The sequence below is a fragment of the Marmota monax genome, unplaced genomic scaffold (genome assembly GCF_021218885.2).
Source record: "Marmota monax isolate L192 unplaced genomic scaffold, Marmota_monax_Labrador192_F-V1.1 WCK01_AAM20220418_F8-fsc00099, whole genome shotgun sequence".
In the NCBI taxonomy this organism is placed as follows: domain Eukaryota; kingdom Metazoa; phylum Chordata; class Mammalia; order Rodentia; family Sciuridae; genus Marmota; species Marmota monax.
In genome coordinates this window covers 2,176,372-2,201,063 of record NW_026692126.1, presented here as the reverse complement: position 1 = coordinate 2,201,063, position 24,692 = coordinate 2,176,372, and the positions used below count along the sequence as shown (strand labels likewise).

Here is a 24,692-nt window from a genome sequence, read left to right as displayed (position 1 = left end):
GCTCTGCATGTACCTGAAAGGCCACCCACGTCCATCTTCTTGAGGTTCTTGGCCTCCAGGATGCAGACAGTGAGCTTCCCGGCCGTGGGCACGTAGCGTAGGGAGGTGCAGATGTCGCCCAGCTTCTCTGGCTGTCCAGGGAAAGAAGTGGGACTCAGGTCACCTCAGCCATCCCACTGTCGCTAGCATGGCTGACCCCATCTTGTAAACACTAGCACATCCATGTTGCCACCTCCCTAAGTCCCCAGTCCCCACAGCTGTGATGGTTGAGAAGGCCCTTCAGTGTCTGATCTCAGGGTCTCCTGCTGCAGTTCACAGCTGCGACCTGAGGAGGCCGACGGGTGAGTGGAAGCTGGGGCAGTGGGACCAAGCAGACCTGGGCAGGTGTGGGAAGTGCTCAGCCCCTTCCCCAGGCCCAAGCCAGGTGGGAAGGGCAGGAGCAGATGTGAGGTCAAGTGTTCAATCTCAGGGGAACTGAAGACTGCATATCTCAGAAGTCTCCTCCCGAGCCATCTCCCCTGGCCAACCGTTCCCCTTGCAGAGTGGTTTATGCATGTTTATGCAAAGCACTTTTCCTCCTCCTCCTCCTCCTCCTCCTCCTCCTCCTCCTCCTCCTCCCCCTTCCTCCCCCCCTCCTCTGCTGGGAGCCATTAGCCAAGTAGGTATGACAATTTCCTTGCCAGCGTACCCCATGTTGCTTAGTGGAAGGACTCGTGGAAATAGGACATTTTGCAGTGACATTGAATGTAGGTGACCTTGCTCAAGGACCAGGGCGGATTAGGGTGTTCCCGGTTTAGGATAATCGGGTTTAGGGCGTTCCAGGTTTAAGATTATTCCTGCTGGGAATAGGGCGTATCCTGCTGCCTGAGTTCCCCTTGAGTTCTCACGGGATTCAGATAGTATTTTTTGAGAGACAGAAGCCCAGTGGAGGTGGATTTGGGAAGAGAACGTGGATTTCCCCAGAACGTGATTGTAGACGGCCGGTGTGAGTTCGGGAATAAAGAGTTGCTGTTTGAATCTACAAGCTGTGTGGTGGCTCGTGATTGTGTGCTCAGCCAGACTGCGGCATTTGTGCCCAGCCAGACTGTGGCACTCCTCCTCCCCCATCCTCCTCCCCCCTCCTCCCTCTTCCTCCTCCTCTCCTCCCCCCACTCCTGCTTCTCCTCCTCTTCCTCCTCTTCCTTCTTCTTCTTTTGTTACTGGCACTGCCGTGTGTGTAGACAGGCAAGGATTCTTTGCGACCCATGAGAAATGGAGATTCTCAGAGGGAGATGGTTTCCTCAGAGTCACACAGCACTCTGGCATTGAGGCCCGGATGAGGACTGGGGTTCCTGATTCCTAAGGTCTCTGCTAAAATGGGGGTTTGGGCACCCGGTCAATGCTTAGTGAATATGTGGTGACTGAAGGAAGTGTCCTAGCAGTTGTTTGAAGGACAAGCTTCCGTGCTGAGAAAACTTTAGAGTAAATATGAACCTTCCTGGTGGGTAAACTGAGGCAGTCAATGGTCCCTGGCCCTAAGTGACAGCAGAATCTAGGAGAAACAGTAATAATGACTTCCTTATTTGGGTGGACAATACCAGGCGCTTTACACGGATAGTTGATCTTCACCTTGGAGTCTAAAGGAGAGAGTCCACACCCAGAGAGTCTCAGCAACTTGCCCAGAGTCAACAGCCAGGCATGTGGAGCTGGACCCTGACCCTGGAGGCCTGACTCGCCATCCACCCTGTTCCCATCATGCTGAGCGAGCCAGGGGAGAGAGCCCAGGCCAGCAGTGGCATTTCCTTCCTCTGGGCCCGGCCTACTCCCACTCTCACCTCCTCCTTCTCTCCGCCCTGCAGGTCTCTCCACTCCTCGATGGGCTGGCCAAGGTCCACGGTGTTCATGGGCACCTTTACCTCTCCAATGATGTCATGTTTGGAGAAGCGGTCAAAGTCGTAGATGGCCATCACCAGGGTTTTGCCCCCAAGCTCCTGGTATGGCACCTGTCGGGCACAAGGGGATCAGAAGGCGAGGCTGTGGGCAGGTGCCTGAACCCCTGCTCCAGCCATCCCTCGGGGCTCCCAGCAGTGCTCAGAGACAGAGAGGAGATGGGGGCCTGAGGGAACAGTAGGAGGGAGCCCCATCCTCCACAGAGGTCTACAGGGACTCCATGTAGCCTACACCTGGCCTGCCACTGTTGAATTGAGCTGGTCCCAGGGCCCCAGCCATGGCTAAGCACCAGGGAAAGGTCTGCAGAACTCAGAGGCAGGGAGCGGGCTTAGCCATTCTCCTGTCCTCCTCACCTTGAAGGTAAAGGTCTCATTGAAGGCAGGGTTCAGGGTCTTCCGATGGACTTTGGTCTCATATTTCTTCTTCTTGTCTGGAAGAAGGAAGACTTTGACGTAAGGGTCTGAGGTGCCGCCCATGTCCAGGGCAGGTAGCTCAGCAGCCTGCAGAACGCCCACCGTGAGCTGTGGAGAGAGAGGGAAGGGCCTGAGTGCCTGCTGCCCCAGACCAGGTCCCGCCCCAGTCCTGGCCCTGCCCGTCCCTCCCAGCGGGGGCAGCTGGAGAGCAGGCCAGGCCCCTGCTGGAGGGCAGACTGGTCTCCATCTCCATCCCAGAAATTTGGAATGATGTTTGGAGAACCTGAAGTTGAGAGATGAGTTGCTTTACCTGAGCTTGGTGGGCAGGTTAATAGCAGAGTCCCCCTGGAACCTCCCCAGATCAGATGGTGGCCATGCCAGGGTTGACACCCAGGAATACACCCCCTGTGGCTTCCAATTTGCCCACTCCATGGAGAGGGACAATGTCCTCAACCTCTAGAATAATTGTGTCTATCCCTGTTCTGCCCCAAGAACCAAGCCCCGCCTCGCCTGTCCCCGCCAGCCCCACCCACCTGGTTAGCCTGAAAATCATAGTCCAAGGAAAACTGCAGTTTGCCCAGGTTCTCCGGCTCCTTCTCCTCCTCCCCTTCGCCTTCCCCCTCGGTCAGGCCTGTCTCATTGTCATCGTCATCCTGGGGACCTGAGGGTGGGGAAATGGTTAAAAGGAGAGAAGAGAGCAGCTTGGCCCAGCAGGTGATGGGAACCTGGCCCCTCTGTGCCAGACCCTGAGCCAGAGCTGAGTGGGGCCACGAGGGAAGGTGGCGTAGACGCCGCTGCACCCCAGCCCACAGGCAGCCTGGGCAGAGCCCAGCCCTGCATTGGGAAGCCAGGCTCTGGGCTCGGTGGCTCTCTCCCCTCCAGGAGCACAGTACCAGGTGGCCAGGTGCTCTGCCATGTGGTAGAGCTTGCTTCTGGAGGCAGGGGACTCACTTCCGTCACAAGAACATCCCCCCACACTTTCCCCAGCTGGGACCCCCCCTCCCCATCCTGGGCAAGACATACCAGCAGGGCATCCCAGGCCAACAGGAGCAGGGCACGTCCACAGAGGAGGGAAGAGAGGAGAGAAAGTGATGTCAGAGAAAAGCCTGTGGCTCAAGCCAGCCCCTGATGTCACCGCCACAAGGTGAGCTCAGGACGACTAGGCCCAGGTCACTCTTAGACACACACACACACACTGCAGGCTTCTTCTGGCCTGTGTACACACGTGCACATAAGCACTCAAGACCACGATGACTTCTTGTCAAATTCTTGAGGCTGCCTCATCCTTTCAACCTCCATCCTGGTTCCTTGAGTGAGAGATGCCACCCCGTCACCCCCGATGAAGACATGGGGACCGTGATGCACACAGGGGCCTCTGTAAATTTGAGGCTTTGGCATATTAAGGGACCTTTTGAGGCTGACCAACACCAAAAGACAGTGTTAAATTAAATTATTATGATGCACTGTGCACGCCTGTAATCCCAGCGACTCAGGAGGCTGAGGCAGGAGGATCGTGAGTTCAAAGTCAGCCTCAGCAACTTAGTGAGGCACTAAGCAACTCAGGGAGACACAGAAAAAGAGCTGGGGGGTGTGACCCAGTGGTAAAGTGGCCCTGGGTTCAATTCCTAGTACTAAAAAATAAATAACAATTATTCTGATGAGTCATGATTCCATTCGCCCCTGACCTGGTGCCTGAAGACCTTTTTCCCAGCTCATTCAACTCCTCACCCCGGCCCAGCCCAGCTAGATGCCTCCAAACAGGCACCTGCTGTCCTTCAGTCTGTCCTGGCGGGAAAACACAGGGTCACCCGCAGTGTCCTCCTGGTGATGGAGGGGTCTCTCTTGCCCTTCTCTGTTCCAGTGGCTGCCTGGGATGGGGGCCTGGTTCTCTCCCTTTCCTTCTCAGGGATGAGCTCATGCTGTCACCTGGGTAAGCTCCCCTTGCCACTAGCAGACGGTGGATGAGGTTACCCTAGATGCAGCCCACAGAGCCCCGTGGAGTCTGCAGCATGAGCCAGCTTAGCCGTGGCAGCCCCGGAGCCACCCTGTGGCGGCCTGCAGACGCCCGGCCATCCTCGCCTACCTGGCCCCCCTTCATGTCCTTCATGTTCATGGCGTTCTTCATGCCTTTGCCCTTCTCCTTCTTGTTCTTCTTCTTCTTGCAGCAGCATTTCTTGCAGATGCAGAAGCAGCAGGTGAGGAGCAGGAGGCCCGCGACCACGGCGATGGCGATCAGAGCCCAGGGAGGCACTGCCCACAGAGAAGAGCCCCGGTCAGCACGCTGGGCCTCGCGGCCCGGACCCCGCAGCACTGGCAAAACAGAGCCCGTGACCCCCACGCCAACACCTGCGCTGTCCCTTTCCCAAGCCACGTGTCCATGCGTGGTTTGCAGAGTTGCGGTGCTCGGGCAACTGTCCAGCAATGCCCGCTCTTCCCCAGCCTGCGGCTCTGGTGGAGGAGAGAGTGTCGGGTGCTGCTCAGAAGAACACCAGCTCGGCTCCATTAACAGGAGTGTGTCTACTTTGATCCTCGGAGAAGCTCACGCTGGAGCAGATGGACTGTCCTTATCACACCCGTGTGCAGGAAGAGTCCCTTGGCCCCACCACTAGTGTGGAGAGGGCTGACTCAGGGACAGAGGCTCTTTAAGGTTCTGGCCACCAGGAAACCTGGGCTTTGCAAGGTCAGGTGTTCCCGGTGGGGGTGGGCTGCTCTCCGTGGTCCTGAAGCACCGGGTCTCACCAGTGTGGCCACCCCCCCAGAAACTGGGCCTGTGCACACAGCCTTGGCCAGAGTTCAGAAAGCAGCAGGGCTTTTATTTTCCATATTTCAAAATGAAGTGGTTTTACTATACTACCGAAAACTATGATTTCTACCAAATTTTTCCTTTTAAAATAATGTTTTAAGTTGTAAAATATTTTCCCCTTGCTGGGAGTTGAGGCACCTAAACTAATCTCCTTGGTCACCCCATTAGTTCAAGACCATAGTTCCCCTTCCTAAAGGGGTTCTGCAGAGAATCCAGGCTGAGACCCACGTTTCAGGAAGCAAACCCATCCCAGGGCGCCCCCGCCTGCCAGCTCTGCCCTGACCACAGGCCCCGCCCACAGTCCCCTCTCAGCCCCCAGGGCCACTCACAGGGGATCTTGTTGATCTCGTTGAAGAACTTGTCCTTCAGCTTGGCGAACATGTCCTCCTGGCTCTCCCCTGCACCCCCGCTCCCCGTGGAGTTGTCTGCAGGGCCGACTGGCATCGGGGCAGTAGTGGTGGCAGGAGCCACAATGGGCGCCTGGTTCCTCTTGAAGATGTTCCTCATGGTGGCAGAGGGGACAGCTGGGGATGAGAGGGGAAGAGGGCAGGGTGAGCATCCAGAGACCCCGATGCAGAAAGCTCTGCCCAAAGGACCAGAGAAAGCTGTCTTAAGAGCTTGTGTGGACGTTAGAGAGGACAAGGAAAGGGAAGGTGGGGGGTCTCATGAAAGTCAAAGGGAGGTCAGCAGAGTGGAGAGGACCAGGGGAGGGAGGAGGGGAGGGAAGAGGGAATACTGGGAACGATATTGGCCAAGTTACCCCGTCATACTGTGTGCACGTATGAATATGTAACCACAAATCCCACCACTACGCACAACGATAATGCACGAAGAAAAATGCAGAAAAAATCCAAAAACTATTAATGGCAATCCCTTTAGAGTTCAAAGATGTTCTGCATAACGTTAACACCTGTGCAAAAACACAATAGCCATCATGTCAGTACATGTATATTCAGGAGCTGCGCAAAGTACTCTCCATGTATGACCTCGTTTAATCTAAACAACCAAAGTATTATTGTTCCCACTTACCAGATGGGGAAACAGAGGTTCAGAGAGGTTAGGAAATCTTCCCAAAGTAATTCAGCTGAACAAGTCAGCTCTCTGACAGCTTTGTCTGACTCCAAAACCTAGAAATCTAATCTCTTTCCCAGATTCACTTAAATCTAACCCCGCAGCAAGCCTAGGAAGGGGTAAGGTTTTCAGGGAGGTCTCTTTCAGCTTCTGTCCTCTCTGACTTCCATGACAGTCACTTTACCTTGATTCTTTGCCTGTCCAAACAAGGCTCACGCACAACACTCCTACTCACTGCCCGGCTCCGGCTCCGTCTCCTCCCCTGTCCTCTAGGCCTCTCTCTTCAGCCCTCTTTCCCTCCCTCTCGGTCTCCCCCAGCACCCACCTCTTCCCCCATGACTGCATCTCCATCCCTCGCTATGCCCCTCCTCCACCTGCAAGAACTGGATTCACTAATAATAAATGTGACCCAAGATGACTGCAGAAAATCTGGGATGGAGGCAAAATTGGGGGATGAAGGAGAGAGAAGAGGGGAGAGGAAGGAAGGGGAGGGAAAGAAGGAGCAAAGGAGGAAGGAGAGGCCACGTTTCCACCATCCAGAGAGCTAAGGTGAGCATTCAGTATATTTCATGCCACTATATTTTTCTGGCTGTTTGACTTGTTGAGACCACGCTATATATAATTTGGTGGGCTGCCTTTTGTTTTTTACCTGAAATATTATCAGAAACCTTTGACTTTATCCCTATTTTCATTAAATAGCTAAATTATATCCCACTGTACAGTAATTGATTAGTCAATGTCAAAATGTGTGGACATCTAGATAGTTTCCAACTGTTTGCTAGCAAAAATATTACTATGTGGCTGAGTATGTAACTTATTGGTTGGGCTCTTGCCTAGCATGTGCAAGGCCCCAGGTTCAATATAACACACACACACACACACACACACACACATATATGCTATACCACTCACCACCTGGATTTTTTATTTTTAGTTTTGAGACAGGGCCTTGTTAGTTTGCAGAGACTGGCCTCAAACTTGCAATCCTCCTGCCTCAGCCTCCTGAGTTGCTGGGATTACCGGTGCATGCCACCATGCCTGGTTGAGGTTATATTCTTGAGTTTCTGCCTCACCCCCAATCGTGTGCCCAAATAGTATTTTTGCTTCTCACGACTGAGTGGGTATGTGCCTCCTCCCTCCACACCAAGCACACCATGGGTTCCAAGGAGGTGTCCTTTGGCTGCTGCACCCCAGGAAATCCAGCAGTGTAGACACAGAGGCAGACCAGCTCATAAGAATGAACAGCATCCGTTTCACCTAATGACAATTTACCATTTGTTTTTGGCTGAGGATTGAACTCAGGGGCACTTTACCACTGGGCTATATTCCCTGTCCTTTTTATTTTTTGAGACAGGATCTCACTAAGTTGTGGAAGGTCTAAGTTGGCCGTGAACTTGTGATCCTTCTGCCTCAGCCTCTCGAGTCACTGGGATTGATTACGGGTGTGAACCACCACACTGGACTCCAAAAATTTACAATATATTTGAAATTAAAACAAGCATGGAAATACACATGGAATTACAAAAACAAGCATGCAATTACAGAGCAGGATGCACACAGAGTTTTATTTTATTTTATTTCATTTATTCTGTACCTGGGATAGAATCCAGGAGTGCTTAACCACTGAACCACACCCCCAACCCTTTTTTTTAATTTTTATTTTGAGACAGGGTCTCACTAAGTTGCTTAGGACCTTGCTAAGTTGCTGAGGCTGACCTTGAATTTGCAATCCTCCTGCCTCAGCCTCCCGAGTCGCTGGGACTACAGGTGACCACCACGTGCCTGGCAGCAGGAGAATTTTAAAGGAAAAATGTGAGACTGTTCTGGTCGGGTCAATTCTCCACTGCGCTGAGTTCTGAGGGAGAGTTTTAGGGGTTCAAAGTTCTGTCTTTTAGGGCCCCCTGGACCTGCTCTCGGGCTGGCAGGCCCCTCAGGTTCTCTGAGAACTGCAGTCAGCCCATCACCAGAGAAAAATGAGAGCCAGGTATGCCCACAGCCTGCCCAACTGTCCAGGACCTTTAAAAAAAAAAAAACAGCTCTCCCAAATTTATAATTCATCCACCATATAATTTACTCATTTAAAGTATTCAGTGGTTTCAGGGTGGTCACAGAGTTGTGGAACTACAGCTATGAGATAATTTTAGGACATTTCCCCTCCCCCAAAGGAAACCCCACGCCCACCAACTGCTACTCCCCACGCACACTCTCCCCCCAGCTCTCGCCACCACCCATCTTTCCATCTCCATAGATTTGCCTTTTCTAAACATTTCATATAAATGGATTCCTAAGCCAGGCGCAGTGGCGCACACCTGTAATCCCAGCGTTTGGGGAGGCTGAGACAGGAGGATTGAGAGTTCAAAGTCAGCCTCAGCCACTTAGAGAGGCTCTAAGCAGTTTAGTGAGACCCTGTCTCTAAATAAAATGTAAAAGGGGGCCAAGGATTTGGCTCAGTGAGCCAAGGAGCTCAATCCTCGGTATCCAAAAATAAGTAAATAAATAGATGATAGATAGATAAATGGATTCCTAACACATGCAGCCTTTGGGACTGGCTTCTTTCATTTAGTATGATGTTTTCGGGGTTCACCATGGTGTAGTGTATATCAGTTCTTTATTTCTATTATTGCCAAATAACACTCTATTGTATAAACAGGACACATTTCTGTTTATCTCTTCATCCATTTAAGGACCTCTGGGTTAGTTCCACTTCGGGGTTATCATCAGTCCTGCTATGAACATCCACGTGTGAGTTTTAGTGTGGACGTGTATTTCCCTGTCTCTTAGATATACACCGAGGACTGAGACTGCTGGGTCGTGTGGTTACTGCGTTTGACATTTTGAGGAATTAGCCAACTATCTTGCAAGGTGGCTGCAAGGAATTGATGTTCTTTTCAGCAACGGATGAGGGTTCCACGTTCACCATATCCAGGACAATACGTGTCATGCCTTTTGTTTACAGCCTTCTTAGTGAGGGATGAAGCTGTATCTCATTGTGGCTTTGATTTGCATTTCCCTGATGACTAATGATGCTGAACATCTTTTTATGTGCTTATTAGCCATTTGATTGTTTTCTTTGGAGAAATGCCTACTCAAGCCCTCTGCCAATTTTTTAATTGAGTGTTTGTCTTTTTATTATTGAGTTGTAAGAGTTCTTTACATATTCTGGATACCCGTTCCTTGTCAGATGGTAGAGGGTGGGCGGGGGAGGTTCCAGTTTAACCGATTCCCAGCCCCTGCCCACGCTGCGTCAGGAGCCAGCAGCACACCCACCCTGCAGGGGACCAAGAGGGTTATCACATATATGATTTTTGATGATGTCCAGTGTATTTCTTTTGTTGCTTATGGTTTTGGTGTTGTATCTAAGAAACAATCACATAACCCCAGGTCACCGAGATTTACTCCTATGTTCTCTTACAGGAGTTTTATAGTTTTACATTAAGATCTGTAGTTCAATTTGAGTCATTTCTTGTGCATAGTATAAAGAAAGGGGTTATCCCAGGATCCCAGGCACAGGGGTGCACGCCTGTAATCCCAGAGGCTCGGGAGTCTGAGGCAGGAGGATCGTGAGTTCAAAGCCAGCCTTAGCAACTTTGTGAGGCCCTAAGCAACTTAGTGAGACCCTCCTCAAAATAAAAAATAAAAAGGGCCAGGGTGATTAGGTGCCCCTGTGTTCAATCCCTAGTATATTTAAAAAAAAAGGAAAGGGTCCAAATTCATTTGACACAGTACTATTTATTGAAAAGACATTCTTTCCCCACTGAATTATCTTAGTACCCTTGTAAAATACAAGCCAACCATAAATGCGATGGTTCATTTCCTGGACTCCCAACTCGGTTGCATTGATCTGCCTGTCTCTCCTTATGCCATGTAACATACTATGTTGAAACTGTTTTGAAATCTGGTGGTGTGACTCTTTCAACTTTATTCTTTTTATAAGATTGTTTTACTATTCTAGGCCCCTAGCATTTCCATAGGATTTTCAGGATCAGCTTATTTATTTATATAAGATAACTCTCTGGGATTTTGGTAGGGATTGTGTTGACTCTGTAGATCAATGGAGGGATTATTGCCATCTTTTTTCTGTTTTGATTTTTATTTGTTCTAATTAGTTATACAGGACAGTAGAATGCACTTTGACATATCACACACAAATGCAGTATAACTTCTCATTCTTCTGGCTGTACATGATGTAGAATCACACAGGTTGTGTAGTCTTATGTGCACAGAGGGTAATACCGTCTGACTCATTCTACTATCCTTCCAACCCCACTCCCTCTTCCCGTCCCTTCACTCCCCTCTGCCTAATCCAAAATACCTCTATTCTTCCCTAGCCTCTCCCCTATTGTGAATTAGCATCCACACACCAGAGAAAACATTAGGTCTTTGGTTCCTTGGGATTGGCTTTCTTTGTTTTTAGCATGATAGTCTCCAGCTCCATCCATTTACCGGCAAATGCCATCATTTCATTCTTCTTTAAGACTGAGTAATGTTCCATTGTGTATATATGAAAGTTTACAATGTCTTTCCATTTATTTAGGTCTTTAATTTCTTCAACATTGTTTCCTACTTCTCAACATACAAATCTTGCCCATTTTGTGATATTTATTTTAGGTGTTTTATTCTAGTGTAAATAGAATTTTTTTTTTTTTACTTTCATTTACTTACTTACTGGGGATGCTGGGGATGAAACCTAAGAATTCACATAAGCCAGGCAGGGGCTATTGCTGAGTTACACCCTCAGCTTGAAATTGTTCTCTTGTGAATGTGTGTGTGTCGTTTTACTTTTTTTTTTTTTTTTTTTTTTTTGGCACTGGGCCTTGAACCCAGGGACACTTTTCCACTGAGCTTCATCTCCAGCCCTTTTATTTTGAGATACAGTCTGGCTAAGTTATGAGGCTGACCTCAAATTTGCAATCCTCCTGCCTCATTCTCCAGACCCACTGAAATGACAGGCAGGTACCACCCACTGTACCTGGCTCTGGAATTGTTTTCTGAATTTCACTTTCAGGTTGTTCATTGTGTATAAAACTACAATAAGTTCTTGATAGGCCCAGTGGCACACACGTGTAATCCCAGTGACTTGGGAGGCTGAGGCAGGAGGACTGCAAGTTCAAGGCCAACCTCAGCAACTTAGAGAGACCCTGTCTCAAAAAATAAAAATGGCTGGTTGTAAGTCTGTGGTAGAACGTTCCTGGGCTTAATCCCGTACCACACACACAAAAAAAGAGAGAGAGAGAGAAATACAATAGTTTTTTGTATCTTGATCTTGTATCCTGCCACACTGATAAGCTCATTTATTTATTCTAATTGTGTGTGTGTGTGTGTGTGTGTTTGGGGGGTGTATTCCTTAGGATTTTCCAAATACAGAGTCATGCAAATGGACACTGTTTAACGTCATCCTTTATGATCTTAACCGTCCTGGCTAGAACCTATGTTGACTGGAACGTGGGAAGGAACATCTGTCTTTGTTCCTGTCTGGCGAGGGAGATTTTCAGTCTTTCTCCATGAAGCATGACGGTAGCTCTGGGTCTTGTGAGATACCACCACTCAGACTGGACCCACATGGCCATCTGCCCTGGATTCCACACTGTCATCGCCGTGCCTGGCAGTCCTACTCCTCATCCTGCACCCAGCTCCCACCACCGCTCACACGCACCCCCCATCGCTTGGCCCCTGCGGTCCCCCAGCCCCGCTCCCTGCCATACCCAGGCAGAGGCAGCACCAGCTGGGGGAGGCTGAGGAGAGTGCCCTGAACACACTACTGCTCAGGTGACGCCCCACCAATCCCTTTCCACAACTTCATTTCCTTATAGAACAATTGCAGAAAATGATACCTATTTTTTCAGAGCCATTTTGAAAATTTCGAGAACACATTTGACCTTGGCTGGCAGACATCCAGTAAATGTAGGTTGGAGGAGGTGTCTAAAAATGGCTTCAGCACAGTAGAGAAACCCAAGGTCCATATTCGATATGGACCTTCTCTCCAAGAGCTGACCACGAGGAAACAGTCCCCGGGGCAAAAAGAGCCAGGAATGATGAGGTCGGGGGCTCCTGGGGTTCAGGTCCCCCTGCAGACCAAGGTGCCCAGAGGGGAAGGTGCATCTGCGGAGCTCTAGAGGTCCAGGAAAGGGAAGGTCCATGAGCAGAGGACTGACCCTGACCTGCTAAACACAGGACTTTGGGAAGTTAGCTGCACAGTGGGGTGGGGAGGGGAGGCTGGTGACCGAGGCCGGTAGGAGGCCAGATCAACAGACCAGAAGTGAAACAGACCCAGACTTGGGAAAGAGCAAGGAGCTGGATTAGAGAGAACATGCGAGAGAGACTCACTCATTCATTCAAATACATGTTGAACTTGTCCCGTTCTGACCTGTGGAACTTATCATAAGGGGGATGTGAAATATTTGCACACATATGGATGTGAAATTGTAACAGAAGTGGCAGGAAGGAGAGGCAGCTGGTGGTAGGAGAGGGGTGTGTAACCTAGTCTGGGGGAGCAAATGTGCTTTCCTGGGGGAACTGAGGATTGAGCTGCGACCCAAAGGAAGAGCAGGAAGTGTCCAGGTAAAGAGGCAGAAAAAGAGCAGCCCTGGTGGAGGGGGCAGCACATGCAAAGGTCCAGGGGTGACAAGAGGGAGGCGAGCACACAGCCTGGAGAAGGCTGCAGAAGCTGGGTTGGAGCGAGCATGGATCCCGACAAGGCCAGCAGGATGTGCCAGGCCAGACCAGGCATGTACCTTTGGGATGCCTCCAGGAGTTTTGTCCTTCCCCAGGAAGATGTTTGAAAGACTGGAGGATGGGGGCGAGGTTACACGTACAAACTTCTGTTTTGAAATTTGCACTTTGGCTTAGTGAGTGAGGAAGACTATGGAGCCCGACCCAGGGGGAAGGGATAGGAGAAGAGACAGCCAGCAACGAAGTGCTTTCAGCCCCGAGCTCTTATGAGACATGAGGCCACGTTCCTGGAGATGCCCCCAGAGGGGAATGACTTACAGCTGCCAAGGGGGGGGGTCCATTAACAGAGCAGCGGAGGTGGACAGGTGGCTTTTCCAGGTCCCAGAGCCTGGACCACCTTTAAACCCCTCTCTAAAAAACACCATGGGGTTGTAGCTGCCCAGAGAGAGTCATGAGATGCTCACAAAGGTGACCCTGGATAAAGGGCAGGTAGAGGTGGAATAGATTCTGCTCTCACCTTAGTCAGACCTCCAGGAAATGGCACCAGGTGCTCAGATCCATGGCATTCGGGTCACTTTTCCTGTCCAGGCGGGGTCATCCCAACATCCTGCCATGTGCAGACTGGACAGCCCAACTCAGTGTTTTCCAAACCTAGCCACCTCCTACCCCTCCACCTGGAGTACCACAAGGGCCTCTATCTGGAAGCCTCCACTTCCCAAGCTCAGTCTCATCTCCACCCTGCAGCCAGACTGATTTACCTGAAACCACCCATGGCTTCTCGTCACGCTTCAACCAAGAGCCCTGCTTGGCCTGGTTGGCTCTCAAGTACATTTCTTGTCCCCATAGTACCCTATCACTCACCCCCTCCCCCAACAGACCCTGTCTCAGCCTCTGCACCTGCTGCCTCAGGCTCAGCCTCACGTGCTCTTCTGTGGAAGTCTCTTTGGGGCTACCATGAGCCCCTCCTATCTTCATTTCCCACTGTCATTCTGTGACCTTCCCCCAATCCCCTGCACTCCCTTGGCTGCTCTGTTCATGTCACTCAGCTGACAAGATGCCAGCCCCGGAGAAATGCCGCCATCAGCTCCTCCAGCTCCAGGGTTTCCCTGGGTGCTGAGCACCACAGGGCAGAGCCCGGGCAGCACCGGGGCTGAACCCCAGCACCACCCTCTGCAGCCACCTCCCCAGCCTGCCCTGCCTCCTTCACAGGGGATCCCCAAGGTCTTCAAAGCTCCAACAGTCACCAGGCTGAGCCCAGGGGCACCCACCCAGGATAGAAGGGAACTGAGGCCTGGGGCGTGAGTGTGCGTGTTCCCACAGGAGATCCCCAAACTGGCATAGTGGGGGGTGCTGTGCCCAGCTGTGAGACCTACCCACCCCCCTCCCTTTGCTGCAGGCGTGGGCTGTGAGGGTCCGATGCACCCTCACCACCATTTGACCTTGGGTGGTTTCCTTCCCTCTCGGAGCATCAGACTTCTTAACTGTCAAGTGCAGCTCGGTTCCCAAGGCCTGGAGGGGAGGCTGGATCCAGTGAGATGACGCCTGGGGGAGATCACACGCCTGCCTGCAGCCGCCTCGGCCCAGAGCACAGAGTCTGGCTGCTTAGCACAGAGTCTGGCTGCTTAGCTTTCCACCGCTGCCCTTGGCCGCCGTCCACTGGGAGACACTCCAGTAGCTCCGAGTCTAAAATTCCTCCAGCAGATTCTCTCTCTGATGTGACCTGGTAGCCCCTGTCCCTTAGCTCTGCACCCCTAGCAGACAGAGGCAAAGAAGAGGGAAGGCGGCTCCCTGGGCACCCCACTGCCCCCCAGCCCTCCCTTCAGGGTGGGGGTGCCTGTCAGGACCTGGGGGGGCGTGAGGCTCCTGGCCGGTCTCCTGCTGTCCCTCTCGCCCTCCCAGGCTGTCCTCAGTCCACGATTAAAACATAAGACCACGGCAGATACGGGGAAATGAGATTGATCAAATTATGTTATGTGCACGTTGGACTATGGCATAAAGAATCCCACTATCATAAGTTTTTAAAATAATTTTTTTTAAAAAGACCCCACAGGAGCTTTTTATTTCCCTCAAAGTTTATTTCCCTTGTTATAGGCTTCAGGGCCTTCACATGCCTGCTGGGGCCCTTACTCCTCTCCTAGAGAACCCCTCCTCCTCCTTCCAGCCACCCCAGGCTCTCCGTACAGCATTCGCTGCTGTTTCCTCTGCCTGAAACCCTTCCCCACAGCCTCCCATCCAGGTCTCCTCCTCAGCTCCATGAGGTCGTCTGTGATAACCACATTTAAACCTGTCACCCACCATGGACCACGGCTGCCCACTGCCCCCCCTCCTGGTTCACTGCTGTCTACAGGACCCCCGATGACACACCCTATATATTGTATCAATTCTATTTGTCCATCTCCCTTCACTAAAATTTAAGATTCACAAATACAAGGATTTTTGACTAGCACTTAGTAGGTGCTCAAAAAATGTAGGATAAGGAATTGGTGGGGTGTTTCATATCTATGATGCCTGTGCTCCATCCTCTTATCCGTCTGCCAGTGTGGATGCTTGTGAACCCACCAGCCCTTTCTACAGCATGTAAGCATTTCTTTTAAAAATTAGATAAATAAATAGACTTTCATCTTCTCTCTTTGGATAAGTATAAAAAGTAAGTGTTCTCCATCCTCACAGATCCTTCTAGAAGCCAAGGGGGAAAAGATGCTGAGACTTGGCATGTGTTCTCAAGACTCCTTTGAAGAAAGGAGGTTCAGAGGGGTGTAGTAACTTGTCAGAGGTCACACAGGCATTTTGGAGGCAGAATCCAAGTTGGAATCCAGCACTCTTTACCCTGCCGCACAGCAGCCTCCTTCCTCCCCAGGACTCACCCCACCCCCCCTCCATTTAACCTGCCATCCCATGGCTGAGCAGGGAGATGGACGGAACAGCATGGGGCAGAGGCCCAGTCCTCAGGGAGCCCTGGCTTCCTCCGTCTCCCCCCAGGGCTTGCAGCGTCAGCCCTGAGGAGGCGGCCAGCTGGAAGGGCTGAGGATGATAAATGATCGGGGCTCCAGGGACTCCCAGGACAGAGCCGACTCCTCTGTCTGGTCAGAATCACCCAAGCAGGAAAGCATGAAATGGTGCCATTAGGCAGAGAAGGCCACAGCCGCCCCAGAGGGAGGCCGGCTGGGCAGTCCACCACCTGCAGGACCAGGGCCAGGGCCGGAGGAGGAAGGGGCCTGCAAGGCCCCACAGAGAGCAGACACCCAGGGGGAGGGCCTGGGGAGGGTCTCTGGAGCCTGGCCTTCAGGCCCCGGGGTCTTGTCAGGATACAGACCGCCCAGCTCTCCTGCCAGGCCACCCCAAGCCCCAGGCAGAGGGCTGGCACGTGCCTGCAGTCTGCTTTCCTCTGACTGGTGGCCACTGTGAAAAGGAGGTTCTGAGTACTGTGGAAAGACACGGGGAGGAGGTCAACGTCCAAGAGCAGATGCTGGAAATAAAAGAAGTGTGAAAGGCCCCGTGGCCCTGCGGACGCCCTGCACCCGCCTCCCCCAGGTGGCATCTGGGCGAGCACAAGGAAACTACGGGCAACGCCAGGCTGGATAACGGCAGCTTCCTTCAGTGGGCACGCGGATGTGCCCATTATCCCGCTGGGAGAGGGCGCGGGTATGAGCACCATTTTGGAGAGAAGGTGAATTTCCCCGGGGATCTGCCCGAGCAAGTGATCTGCCCGAGGTCACTCGGCTGATGGTGAAAAGATTGGAGCCTCCATTTGCCTGTATCCAAGTCTCCCGTCTTCCCACTCGGTTTCCCAGGGGTGAGATTGGGGGAGCTCCAGCACCTGGAGGAGGGGGGTAAGCAGGGAGGAGCCTTCCTCTCCCCGCCCCCGCCCCCCGTGGCCTGCTGGCTGCCGTCTACCTATCAGGAATGGCCACTGGATTCCTGTGTCAGTCCCCAAGGCACTCCGGCCAGGACTGCTGGGTGGGGTGGTGGGCAGGACCAGGCAGAACCCAGGCATGAGCTGGGTCTCTGCCCAGGTGGGGACTGAGAGGGACACAGGGGGAGAGAGCCTTGGGAAAGGCCAAGGCCTGCCATTCCCGAAACCCTCCCATTATGAACCTTTTTTGTTTGTTTGTTGTGTTTTTTTGGTACCAGGGATTGAACTCAGGGGCAGTCAACCACTGAGCCACATCCCCAGTTCTATTTTGGAGACAGGGTCTCACTGAGTTGCTTAGTGCCTCGCTGTTGCTGAGGCTGGCTTTGAACCCTCGATCTTCCTGCCTCAGTCTCCAGAGATGCTGGATTACAGGCGTGGGTCACCACACCCTGCTCATTTTGAATGTTTGTAATGAGCCCCCTGCAGGTGTCTGGAGGCTTCACCTTCCCTAACACTGTAGGGAAGCTGCTCAGCTGCTCGGCACTGAGCGCAAGCCTGGATCTAGACTACAGGGGGACTTGATGGACAATAATCTGTGGAATAGGAGGGAAGGACAGTTAGGCCAGAGGTGGAAGGGGTGAAGGGACCTTGAACATGCTCCCACTGCCACTCGCGGCAGGTCTAGCAGGCAGAAGCGTCACAGAAGGCTCCAGCGCTCCTGAGCATCCATCCCCCTTTGTGTTTAGATCTGGAATGATCTCCCAGGGAGACTGTCAGTCAAAGAGTCAGTGCACAAAGGAGTAAGTAGGATACCTTTATGCAGGGTGGAGGACAAGGACATGCACACTTACACATCCATAGAACAGCTCTGGGAAAGACTCGCAGGAGTCGATGACATTTGTTGTCATTGCCTCTGGGGCAGGGACTGGGAAAAGAGAGGCTGCCAAATACTTCACTGTGTGCTCTTCTGTATTTCTTCAATTGTGAATCCCTCAAATTTATCTGCCTGTCCCTTCTCCCCATCCCTGTTACTGCAGGACCTAGGAGCTGGGTCCCCAGCCTGGCAAAAGCCAGCAATGAAGAGGTTTGTGCAGCTCACCCAGGAATAGCCCAGCCTGCCCCAAGCTGGGAGACCCGCAGCAGGAAGGACATCCCCAGGATGTTCCCTCCACCCACAGAGGTTACCCTGGACTCTACCCAGCTTCTCCTAGGCCCATCCTAAATAGGTTGGGAGTCCTGAAGCCTCATTCTGTCCTCCAGCGCTGCTAGGCTCTCTCCGTGACCTCCCAGGTGTGAGTTCCTTCAGAATAAGATGCTGATCACATGACAGATGAGGACGGTGGATTCCCACCCACGTCAACAGCACACGTGGGCATGCACACACACTTCCAACTGTCACCCCACACCAATTAAACATGATTTGGGGACTATGCACTTCTGTGGATTACCCCGCTCTGCCCTGACCTCGATTAAGGCAGATAATGGAGAACTGACTAGATACCACTAATTTAATCTTTCTCGGCATTGTATTTGCAGAAGCCAAAGTAATGAGATGGAAATAGGTTAACCAGCAAGATGCCTGTCGCTGAGGCTAGCAGGCTAAGAAAGATCAATACTTAAGGATAAATTTATGGCTGTACTTTTTGCATCAAAGCTCCAGTCCAGCATTTGGTCCTGGGAGGCAGAGGATAAAGTTTTAATGAATTAATTCTTTAGCTCATTTTGAAAATGAATTACCCATTTCTTTGCGTTCCTCATGCACCGAGACCTAAGGAGCCTTACTGGGTCAGTTCGTGCACACTGCTACTTCGGAGCTGGGCTGAGTTCTCACACATGGAGCCAGAGCCTGCTCTTGGCTGGGCCTACTCCAGCTTCCTAGGATTGGAAAATCCTTCCTAGGGTCTAACTTCTATCTTCCCAGCTGCAGTGACACTCACTTTCCCTTTCTTGCATCTAAATTGAGGTTAACAAATCCCAAACCACCTAAAAAGAGGCCTGAGGCGGAGGCCACCGTCCTGATGGCAGTGAACGTAACCTTGGGCTGGCTGGTTTGCCTCCCTGGGCCTCAGCTTGCACATCCATAAACGAGGGTTAACCGCCCTGCTCCGACTGGGATGATCCAAACAAAGCTCCCGAGCCGGGCCCTGTAGACCTGGACCTGCCACGGATTAGTTCTCTCAGCCCAGACCCCAGGCACGATATTCCTAAATCACAGACAAGCCAAGCCTCGGCCTGTGAGTGCCTTGGGGACCTTACAGACAATGCATCGCAAAGCCCTTGCTTGAAAGATGAAGAAACTGAAGGCCAAAGGGACAGGACTTACCAGATGTCTTGCAGATAAAATGGCCAGCTGATGGTGGTGCTGTGTGAGCCTGGCCTCTGTTGTCCCCCAGTCCACCCCGCCAAGCCCTACAGGTTCCACTTCCCTCCCTGCTATCTCTTGCAGGGTGCTGGAGTGGGGGATGCCCAGTCAGGCAGGGATCCTCAGCACCCCAAGCAACTGAGGACATGGGGGGTTTCTGCACAGAGATCATCCAACAGCTCAGTCACTCCACCCACCAGTCTGTCTGTCCAGCCACAAGCCCAGGGGGAGAAGTGCTGAGCACCCCCACCCCCAGTGCTAGCAGCCACCAGCCACCTTAAGGGTTCCAGCTGCTCCTGACCCCGGCCTGCTGCTCTCCCCAGAACCCGTGCCCTCACCCAGAGACCCACTCTCCACATCCTACAGCATGGCCCGAGCCCACAGGCAGCTCTCCTGGAGAGGGAAGACTGCCCACTGTCTGGGCATCAGGATGCTTGGGAGCAGCTTGGAGGTGGGCTCCGAATGGGTGACAGTGGGAATAGATGAAGTGCAGTGGGAGTTATGGGTTGGGTCCCCAGAGGTGACAGGGAACCTTGGGGGACTTTGGTTGTGCATGATGCTCTGAGGGATAAGAGGCAGGACTGGGGGTGGAGGTGGGGGGCTCTGCCCCAGCCATGATCAGGCACTACTCTCTATAGAGCTTGCTGGCTGAGGAAGCATCCCCTGGGGCAAGAGGGACTCTGGAGCTGGGTGCAGTGGGCACACCTGTGAGCCCAGCAAGGCAGGAGGATTCCAAGTTCGAGGCCAGCCTCAACAACTTAATGAGGCCCTAAGTAACTCAGTAAGACTCTGATCAATATAAAAACTAAAAAAGGACTGGGGATGTGGCTCAGCGGTAAAGAGCCTCTGGGTTCAATCCCTAGTGCCAAAAGTTAAAAAAAGAGGGGCTCTAGGCCACTTAGCAGTGACTAACGAGCTCAATCAATGGGACACTGGTTACAGGGTGTGCAGCTCTGCCACCTGGGAAATGCACTGTACCTTCCGAGTGTCCCGTTCTCCTTCATGCCAGATGCACATCTTCATTTTGAGCTAAAAACCATCAAAAATCGATGCATGTTCTTTCTAAATGTTACAGGCTTTGCACACAGAGCTCTGCCAAGCTCCGCCCCTCTGTGGGCCCAGAGCTGCGAGATGAGAGGAAAAGTCTTTTCATGTGTGAACACAGAGGAGGGAGGAGGGTGGGGGGGGGGCGGGTAGTGGGGTAGGTGGTGTGTGTGTGTAGTGTGTAGGGATGGGTGTGTTTTACGTATGATGTGTGTGTGGTAAGGTGTGTCTGTGGTGGGTAGGGCATGGGTAGTGTGTGTGGTGTATGGTGTGTGTGTCGTGTGGGTTGTGCACATATGACAGGTAGGGGTGTATCAGTGTGTAGTGTGGTGTCTTTGGAGAGCATTGCATGTGGGATGTGTGTGGTGGGGTGTGTAGGAGGGCGTGTGTGGATGTATGGGAGAGGGAAGAGGGGACGGAAGCAAGAAGACAGCTGACAAGAACCAGAAAGAGAGAAGTTAGGGTCTCCGGAGCTCCTCCCACCACCCACTCCTCCCCGCCCCAGTCAGGGCTGGCTTCTGAGGCCCAGCAGCGCCCCCTGGCGGCCATCATGAGCCGCAGCCTGCCCCCAGCTCCATGCCCCATGCCCACCTTCACACCCAGCCGGGCATCCCAGCCAGGCTGACTGACTCCCAGGCCAGAGTCAATGCTCAGGCCCTGGAAAGGAGGAGGTAGGCAACTAGGGAAAGGCCGGAGGCAGAGGGAAGCTCCATTAACCAAGTAATGGAGCAGAACATCAGCTCCAGAGGCGATTGCTAGCCCAGCACCAAGGGAAGGAAGGGTCTGCTCTCCATTTCTCAGGCCTGGCGGAGACGCAGGACAGCAGCAGGGGAGTAGCAGAAAGGCTGTGTGTGCGCACACACGTCGGGCACCATGAGTGCAAACACCACAAGGGGGATGGGAACACGCATGAACAGGTACTATGAACGTGTGCAAACAAGCATGCAGGTGTAGTGTGCAGGTGTGTTACACAGACATATGTGGGAGATACAGAAGCCCTGGGAAAGGGAGAACTGCGGTCTTTGGCCACACCACTTGTCCAGGAGCCATGGTGGTAGTCAAGATCCCTGTACTTGGATAATGTGGGTCACAGAGCCACAGAGTCTCAGGGCTGGAAGCCACAGGGCCACCAGCCCCCATCCCTGCAGTCTCCCTGTCTCCCTGTCATCCCTTGCCAGTTTCTCCAGTGAGGAGGGGTCTCTGTCTGTGGCCAGAGTTTGGGACGTGCACAAGAGAGAGGGGGTGGGGCAGTGATGAGCACCCAGTGATGAGCAGCCAGGTCTGCTTTCCAGTCCCACGTGGGGAAACCCTGCAGCCCTGGGAGATGAGCTCGTGGCTCTGGGAATCACTGCCCCAGCCAGAGAGAGGGGATGGTGCCTGTCTCACGGGGACGTTATGAAGCTTAGAAAAGCATGTCCATTTCCTTTCAAATGTCCATTTCCTTTCCTTGGTCCTCTTGGTAGGACGGAGTCCATACTAGCCATGTGCACCAGGTCAGAAGAGCCATGTCCTTGGAAGGTGGCTATGGGGCTGGCCAAGCCAGGGATTCTGACTGCCAACCCAGGAGCTGTCCAGGAGGAGGAGGTGCTGCCCAAGGTGTGTGGCCGGGGAGACAGGGGCCCGGAGCTCTCCTCCTGGCTCTGTACATTCCGCATTGCTTCCGCCTGGTAAAGTCACTTGTGTGAGCAGCTCAGCTCCCTGAGGACCCTAAGGGCTAAGAGGTCCAAGGGCTGCTGTCTTGTTCACCTCTGGGTTTCCCCCGTCCCTGCCATCCCCACCCAGAGGAGCAGACTGGCTGCTGGGCCTGGCAGCAGGTGACTGAGAAGTTGGGGGGGTGTCTCACTAGGCACTGGCCCGTGCCCTCTGGAAACCTCTGTCCATCAAGCTCCCTGCCTCAGGGGGGAGGAGCTGGGTGCACCTATCCAGGGCAGACCTTCACGCCCAGGCCCCAGTGGTCATGAGTCATGGGTGGGTGGGCCTGTGGCCTCGGGTACACTGCCAGAGCAGGGAAGTGGGCAAGCAGACCCTCCAGGGCCATGAGCTCAGGGAGGGCACGAAGACTAGTTCCCCCATTCATGCCCATCTTGTCCAGACTTGAAAATAACCCTGGGCGCGTCTGCTCAAAATCTCCTTTTTTCATCTGATTCTCACTTTTCTCTTTCCTTCCTGTTCTGTTTTCAGTACTGGGGATTGAACCCAAGGCCTCATGCATGTGAGGCAAGGGCTCTACCACTGAGCCATTTTCATTATTTTGAGACAGGGTCTAAGTAGCCCAGATTGGCCTTGAACTTGTCAATCTCTTGCTTTGGCCTCCAGAGCAGCTGAGATTTATAGGTGTGTGCCACCACGCGGGACTTTGATCCTTACTTTCATTTACTCCAAATCCCAGGCCAGGACCGGTGCTAAGCACTTCTAATATAAGATGAATAAAACTCAATCCTGTCCCCAAGTAGCTCGCCAGGGAGATGACAAACTCAGGCCGCTGTAGAAATGGAGATGTGATTCCTGCCACTTGACAGAGGAGACAGCCAAGGCCTCACTGTGAACTTGGGCCTGACTTCCTGGCATATCCAGCCCTAGACTCTCTCCAACAAACAGCCCAGCCAGCTTCTCAAGCACTGGGAAGTCAGGTCTAATGGGGGTTGGGGGTCACGAAGACTCAGGGTCCCGTGGGGGGATCTACTGGGCAGGGGAAGGAGACCCTTCAGTACTGCCCACTAAATGCCAATGCCGCATTTTGTTTTAACCCCCACCCTGTGGTAGTCACTATTCATCCATTTTATGGAGGAGGAAACTGAGGCCAAGCAGGACATGAACAAAGCTGCTCATTCATATCTGGGACATTTCATATTTTTTGAGGGACGGAAAGGGTTGCACCCCCCAAAAGTAGACCGTCTCATCTGTGGGCCAAGCTGGGAGCTGGAAGAGGCTGGGAGAAGTCTGGGGAACCCCCCTCCCATCTGCTCTCCATGTGCAATGGCAGCTGGCACCCAGAGAGGGGCCGACCAAGGAGGAGGCACCTGATCTGCCCTTTTCAGCAAGTGCCTCCTCCTTCCAGATGCTAGCCAGGCCCAGGGACACAGATGTGCCAGTCACTCTTCCGATGGAGATGCCCATTATCACTAACACCTCTGACAGCTCATGGTCTCCAGAAACTGAAGTGGGTCATGCAAGTCCTGGGAGCACAATTAGAGCCCCCAAAGAAGCCAACTTTCTCCTTTTCCAGGGCTGAGGCAGACCTGGGAAACACGGGCCGGGAGAGAGGCTGCAGAGCCTCTCGGTGCCCACAGGGTGGAGGAGGCGTGCGCTGGGGGAAAATTCCACTCTGGAAAGTCCCAACTTGGAATTCGATGTGGATCCGACTAGGAGACAGCTCTACTGAGGGACAGAAGCCAAGTCAAACAGCAGGTGAGCCAAGTGGGTACATTTGCACCTGGACTCGTGGCAGACAGACCCGTACAGGTCTCAGCTCTGCCAGTGTTAGCCATGCAAATCCGCACCCGGGGCCAACCCTCCAACTGCGAGATGGGAATCAGAATAGAACTTTCCTCACGGGGTTGCTGGGCTTAGGAACAATGTATGTACATTATGGGAACAGGCCTTTCAGGAGCACCCAGGATGGCTCCAGTGGGGGCAGGTAGGGGGCAGGTCAGCCACCTTGTCATGGCCCAGGCTAAGCTCAATGCCCTTTTTTATAATCCTGGTAGAATCAGGCCTCTGCAGCCGCAGCGAGGCCTCCTTAATTAGCTATCCTCTTCCACCCAGGCCTGGCTCCAGCCCAGCCAGCCGCCTTAAGGCCCGCCTCTGGCCAAGTCCTCTCTCTGAGCCACTGCTCTGTCCCTGGCTTCTTCTCTGCCTGGGTCCAGAAACTGCCATTCCTCAGTCCCACCTGCAGCCGCCTCCCCGAGGCTCAGGCCTCTCTGGGCACCTGGGTCCTCTCCCCCTGTGTTGCTACATCTCCATTTTGGTTGCTCAATTTTTAAGTGATGTGTGGGTGTCTGGCCCATCGTCCTGACAGAAGTTAGCAGGGCCTGGCTATCTCTCCTCTCCACCAGTCCCACCCTACAGAGGATGACACTGGAATTCAACAAGACAATGCTGCCCAGACCCCCAAGGGGACCCCCAAGGAAAGCTAGTGCCAGCAGATCAGTGGCAATCCCGGTGGGCATCTGGGTGGGCATCTGTGTCACACAAGAATGAGCACCTGTGAGACTGAGGCTCTGGAAGTCATTAGCACAGGGGGAAAGGGGCACGGGGAAACAGTCACCTGGGGAGAGGGTGGGTATAAAAGAAAAGTGAGAGATGGGTTTGGGGGACATCCACATTTAGAGGATTTGAGAGAAAGAGGAAATGGATGCTTGGCCACCAAAAGGAGGAAAAACCAGTAGAAAACTACTCCATGGTGCCAGGAGGGAGGCTGGTTATAGGTGAGGGATGAGCAGGGCTTGGGAGGGGACCCAAGAGCCCTCTGGAGAATTTCTTTGGAGTTTGTATAGGTGCATATGCCAATAAATTGAGCACTTCACTGAATCTAAGTTATAAGTCAAT

The 24,692-nt window shown here is 52.9% G+C and overlaps 1 protein-coding gene across 2 annotated transcripts in view; it reads right to left on the bottom strand.

The window, feature by feature from the left end:
• Syt2 (synaptotagmin 2) overlaps nt 1-24,692 on the bottom strand; it is a 111,402-nt gene that overhangs the window by 9,176 nt on the left and 77,534 nt on the right. For both annotated transcript variants that reach the window (XM_058585856.1, XM_046463869.2), the window contains exons 2-7: nt 5,475-5,669; nt 4,426-4,592; nt 2,876-2,995; nt 2,283-2,450; nt 1,815-1,982; nt 14-131 (exon numbers count right to left, since the gene is read on the bottom strand). In XM_058585856.1, the coding sequence (XP_058441839.1) occupies nt 14-131; nt 1,815-1,982; nt 2,283-2,450; nt 2,876-2,995; nt 4,426-4,592; nt 5,475-5,652 (919 nt within the window). In that variant the 5' untranslated portion in view covers nt 5,653-5,669. The remainder of the gene's footprint in view (nt 1-13; nt 132-1,814; nt 1,983-2,282; nt 2,451-2,875; nt 2,996-4,425; nt 4,593-5,474; nt 5,670-24,692) is intronic.